Below are 5,534 nucleotides of genomic sequence, written 5' to 3' on the forward strand. Positions count from 1 at the left end.
CTGCTGAAAGTAAAACATGGTGTTTCCGGCTCACTGAACACTCACTATGAGGTGATTATTGACACGCCTATTGAACCTGAATTGGTTTCATGGCTCACAACACTGTACAAGGATTGCTATTATCTAGAAAGGTTAAAGAGAAATTATGCTACTCACTGCTCCTGAAGTCCAACCGGACGACAGTCCATTTGTCAAAGTACGTACGATGGCCCAGAAGGCCACCTCGCCGTCGCGCGCACCAAGGGCGTTATGGAAACGCTTCGATCGTACACAGACCATTTTGTGAGTTACGCGCATGGCATTTTGCGGCACTGTGGATTTGTGGCACTGTTGAAATGAGTTACTAATTACTTCAGTCGCATATTCTCCTTATCTGTCTTAAGTTAATTAAAGGAAATAAAGCATAATCTGAATGATTTTTCAACATCATGTCATTGTTTTCTTCAGGATCCAGGTGTTTACCCAAGTGGCTATCTGAGACGACACTCAACACGTCCATAATGGTAAATTTCCGCACTATACTATGTAATCACCGTGATACCCTCAGCATAAACCTTTTATTAGAAACTAATGAAAGTTAAAGGTTGACCTTTGTTTCAAATCCTCTTTGTGGCTAAATGCATCTATGCCTCTTATATTCTAATTAGAATGCAAAACACCAGTACTGTTTTTGATATATCATTTTTAAATTTTACTACAACATGTAGAAATATCGCGGTCCATTGCAGTTAGGGTAATCACCCGTTCTTCTTCATAGATATTGTTAATATGTTTGAATTAATCAAGCTAATGTTTTGATTTCAGCCTCTCCCAACGACCCACGAATTGCACATCTTTGGTTCCTTCAATGGTGTGGAGTTTGATATGGTTGGTCGCGGCATCGGCAACCCTAATGACGTAAGTATGTTATATCCTGACTTCCATCGTGCATAAAACCTACCTCCAACAGGCTGGGTATATTCTAGTTCATAACCAACCCCCAAAAAAGTCGATTGTGATTTGAATTTCATTTTGATGATGATGTTATCTCGGCAACTATACAAAGACTGAAACTAGTATGTACGATACTGTACTGATGAGATTATTATCATTTATTAGTAGATTAAATCATTATAGTTTTGTATACATCTTTGTAAATATTCTAAACTGTCGCGATTTCACGAAGGCATCTATACGTTCTTTTCTCACGATGCAATCAAGGAAAGTGTGGAAATAAAATAACGGTAGGAGTGAATCACATCACTTTAACGGCCCTTATGAATGGAGAAAACAACAAATGACATGCACTTACACATTGCGATGTGCAAAGATATGTGAAAAGTAGCTACGAGTGGTCTTTGCCATCGTTCTCGCTCAAATACTCGATTCGATGAAAAAAACAACAGTTTGACTAAGTTTACCTCAGTTAGTATTAGCTTATCGATGTGGCCTACTATCAAATGATATATGAAGAAAGATAAAGACATTAGCACACTGTAAACCCAATTCCAACTACGAACGCCATTTTGAAATGTGGTCCCGCGAGAGCATGACTGACGTGGCGAGAACGCACGAGAACTCGCACGAACACGAGGCCGGAGAGGGTTCCTGCGTCCCTCAGACAAAGGCGGTCGATCGGCACAGGCGGCTATTAGCCAGCCAGGGTCGCTATTAAGACTCAAGGGCTTTGGTGAGCGCATTTTGGCTTGCTTTGATAAGACTTAACTAGATTCCTCCACCTTCAGGGGTATGAGGAGCTAAACCTGAAGTCCACCAAGGGTGCCCTCAAGTTCTCCCCCTGGATCCTGGTGCCTCAGATCGGGTACGGCTTCCACCAGTACCTGCCTTACCCGGACGGAATGTCGCCTTTCCAGGCCGCCATGCAGGACGGCTCAGGGTGAGTGATAAAGTTTTTAAAGACCTCAACTGTACGATTATGCTCCTTTAAGCTAAGTTCTAAGGACAGGTGTAAATGTAAGATGAGATGTAATGCATGGTGGTATTCATGGATCGAGATTTTTTGTATCTTTTTTTGCTTCAACCAGCAGGGAGCAGTGATCTTCAACCTTAGAACAACTCACGATCGGGGTAAGGGTCACAGGACAGTGTTCGCAACATTGATTCTATTTGTTTATTTGTTTTAGGTACCAAGTCCATCGCACGATGCAGTTTGAAGACGGTGCCTCTCTGACTGCCCACTTCCGCTACACCTACGAGGGAAGCCACATCAAAGGGGAGTTTCAGGTAACTATTTATAACGCAAGTTTCAAACGAAAATGGTTATTGGATATACATGTAGTAGGGATTCTTAACACTGATAGCTTTGGTTGTCAGTGGAGAAGAGATAGGTGGTTGATTGCCGGTACAACAGAGAGGCACAGATTTTCTTAATTTCCATAAACATTAGGCTCATGATTTCTGATCCAAAACTTTGCATGACGAGAATTGTTCTAAAAAAACCCACTAAACATGACATGGCGTCAAAAGTATTATTATTATTATTATTATTACTATTAGTTTTTCCACAGAGAACAGGTCCCCAAGCGAAATCCAGGGTTTTGTTTTGAATAAAGAAATACAAGAAGCTGTACGTGTGTTGGATGGAATGGAGTTCCACAATAGTATGCTACGTACATGTAAGTGGGGTGGGCAATGTCCGTTGATCAGTTTAAAACGAGTAAGCAGTGTATGAAACGTATGGAGACATCATATGCGAACTCATATATGACTATTGAGCCTAAAATTGCATCAAAAACGCTCTTAAAATGAAAAAAGCAATCTTGTTTCTAAAGACTTAGCAGTGAATCAACTTTATGATATGTATAGAATTACAATTCAGATTTCTTTGGCTGTATACAAGAAGCAATGATTATGTTGACTTAATGCTTCAGGTGATCGGGACCGGATTCCCTGCTGACGGTCCTGTGATGACCAACAAGCTCACCGCTGCGGACTGGTGCGTGGTCAAGATGGTGTACCCCAACGACAAGACCATCCTCAGCACTTTCGACTGGACCTACACGTACGTGATTTCCTCATGCTCCTGCAGTTCCAAAATGTAATGATAGATGATCCAAACTTCTTTACTTATTTCATAGGAGCTGTCTACCACAGTGACTCCAAATTAGAATAGTGACAATAGCTTATATTCAGAACATGGGATATCAAAACCGGGGTTTCCGCTGCGGTACCATGTAAAAGCCGACAGGGGACCAAAAATCTAACCATTGCAAGATTTCAAGATACATTGTATCCTTTTTCTTAAGACATACATCTGATGTTGATATTCGGCATCAATTACTGCATTTTTTAACATCAGAAGTAAAATGGACTATAAAGGTGCTGTGTCTGGCGCAGAATTATGCTGCACCTCAGAGTATGACTAATGATGATGAAGGTCTTAAACACACCAGATACTTATCCCTTTAAACAGCCACTAGGCTCACCACGGCCTACTCCCTACACCAGTCTATACCTTTTCATGTCAAGTGTAGCGTGACCTTTGACTCCCTGAGAAATATGGCGGATGTCCTCTGAATGCTTCTTACTAAGCAGATTAGAGTCGTGTGTTACAGTTTGATTTCTATATTCAGTAATACATTGCGCCTCTTCCTTACAGCACCACCGAGGGCAAACGCTACCAGAGTACGGTGAGGACCAACTACACCTTCGCCAAGCCGATGGCCGCCAACATCCTGCAGAAGCAGCCGATGTTCGTGTTCCGTAAGACGGAGCTCCAGCACTCCAAGACCGAGCTTACCTTCAAGGAGTGGCAGAAAGCCTTCACCGATGTGATGTAAGCATCCAGTGTGTAACATTTGATTGACAACACCCTAAGAAACATTTTACATTGTTTTCTGGCGACACCCAATACTGCAGTATGACTCGCAACTGCCTGAAGTTTTCAATTTACATGTACTTTGGTTTTGCTCATAGTATAAAACGCGTATTCAGCCATCAGCTACAAACTTTTGACATTACTAGTAATACCTTTGTGTCATTTCTTCCAAAGGGTGTTTTAACAATCAAATGTTAATCTGACTGGATGTCTTGCAAAGTTTCTGCATAAAGAAGATAGTTTCTTTTAGCACTGCGGTGAATGCGGGCTTTTGCTATCTTATATTCTAATACAGTCTTGTGTGATTAATAGAAATGTACTAGGAGTTTCCCTCTAAGATCAACATGTCTTTCACCATAGTTATACATGTACACCTATCTACAAAATTCTAGAAATGAGCGCCATTTTGAAATTTGCTCTCGCGAGAGCACAGCCGGACGGGAATGTGCGTGAGTTTGAATCAGAAAGAGGCATAAGATGCATAATTCCCATTTTGTATCACCTTCACCACTGATTTATTCTGGCTAGTACAGATCTCCTCTTTTTACAAATTCATCAACGATTAGCAACAGTAAACTTAAGCTTTAAACATAGGCTGAATATGAAAATTGAAAAAAAAATTACTAATCTTCGTCTATCACTCCATATACACAAGACAATAATGGCGAATGTCTAATCAAATATAAGTCTACTTCTTAACATTGTTAGAACTATTCTACTTCCTTGGCAACACTAATAAAGGCTCTGGGTACTACTGCATATATTGTTTCTCCTTATTCTGTACTATTGATTATAACGTACAAAAACATTACGAACAGATCTATAGCTAGAGCTGGATGTTTTCAGTGGGTTTTCAAAGTCACAGAGACAAACAGTGCTTTAATTTTAAGGAGAAAAAATATCCCAGTTTCAAAAGTTAAGCTAGTAACTAGATATTTAACTAAAATTATGAATAAAATTGGATTTTTTGCCGTTTGTCTCTAACTATGCACAGATAGGCCAATACCTCATTGTGAAATTGTAGTAAGCACTAAAGGATATTCAAACTTAGAGATCACAAAAGGATGTTGATAAGGAAAAGGAACTGAAAGATTATTTGAAACAAGAGCTATCAAATGTTCACTCTTAGCCAGCCTACGTCTACGAGTTGGTAACTAGGAAAACACGGTTCGAACCCTGGATAGGATATCTCGGTTGGGGCTTCATTCGTCTTTCGGAAGGGACATGAAGTGGGGGTCCATGTTCGAACGTTCGAGGAGGTGCCTAGAGCACGTTACAGCAACGTTAACATCATTACTCAGATGGGTACCGACTAGCGAAGTGCATAATTGACTTGTACATGCAAAAGTTCTCCTTCTGCACTTGCATGTATTACGTTTGGAACACAGACTGCTTTTTCTAATCCCGTGCCAAATATTTCGGCATGTCCATTGTGGCCCTTGCGATTCCTGGCAGCTGAAATTATTTCTTTAGTCTGGTTTGTTTAGTTACACATTTTATCGGCAAGTATCTAAAGTTCCTCGGGTATATTTTGCAAAGGTTCGAATTCCTAATTTACCCCTATTAAGAGGGGTGGGGGCATTTGAGGCCCGCGACAATGATACAATCAAATTGATGACAGCACAATGACGTTATTTTACGTTATAAAGACATCTTATATCTTACAACACTCATAATTGACATTTACAATATTCTCTTACACTTTGGTGATCATATG

At 40.4% G+C, this 5,534-nt stretch overlaps 1 protein-coding gene across 1 annotated transcript; it reads left to right on the forward strand.

Moving 5' to 3' along the window:
* Window positions 1-205: 205 nt before the first annotated feature.
* LOC118413672 (GFP-like fluorescent chromoprotein dsFP483) lies at window positions 206-4,578 on the forward strand. The gene is made up of 7 exons (XM_035817198.1): window positions 206-266; window positions 448-503; window positions 805-897; window positions 1,725-1,876; window positions 2,124-2,223; window positions 2,871-3,001; window positions 3,599-4,578. The coding sequence occupies exons 1-7, from the start codon at window positions 206-208 to the stop codon at window positions 3,777-3,779; spliced, it is 774 nt and encodes a 257-aa protein (XP_035673091.1). The 3' UTR covers window positions 3,780-4,578.
* Window positions 4,579-5,534: the final 956 nt, after the last annotated feature.

Source organism: Branchiostoma floridae, chromosome 4 (genome assembly GCF_000003815.2).
Source record: "Branchiostoma floridae strain S238N-H82 chromosome 4, Bfl_VNyyK, whole genome shotgun sequence".
NCBI classification, from domain to species: Eukaryota; Metazoa; Chordata; class Leptocardii; order Amphioxiformes; family Branchiostomatidae; genus Branchiostoma; species Branchiostoma floridae.

Excerpts from the sequence above, each read along its gene's own strand:
- LOC118413672 (XM_035817198.1), top strand. The coding sequence starts at position 206 with ATGGCCCAGAAGGCCACCTCGCCGTCGCGCGCACCAAGGGCGTTATGG. Across the intron at positions 504-804 it reads CACTCAACACGTCCATAATG|CCTCTCCCAACGACCCACGA; the intron begins GTAAATTTCCGC and ends TTTTGATTTCAG. Across the intron at positions 3,002-3,598 it reads ACTTTCGACTGGACCTACAC|CACCACCGAGGGCAAACGCT; the intron begins GTACGTGATTTC and ends TCTTCCTTACAG.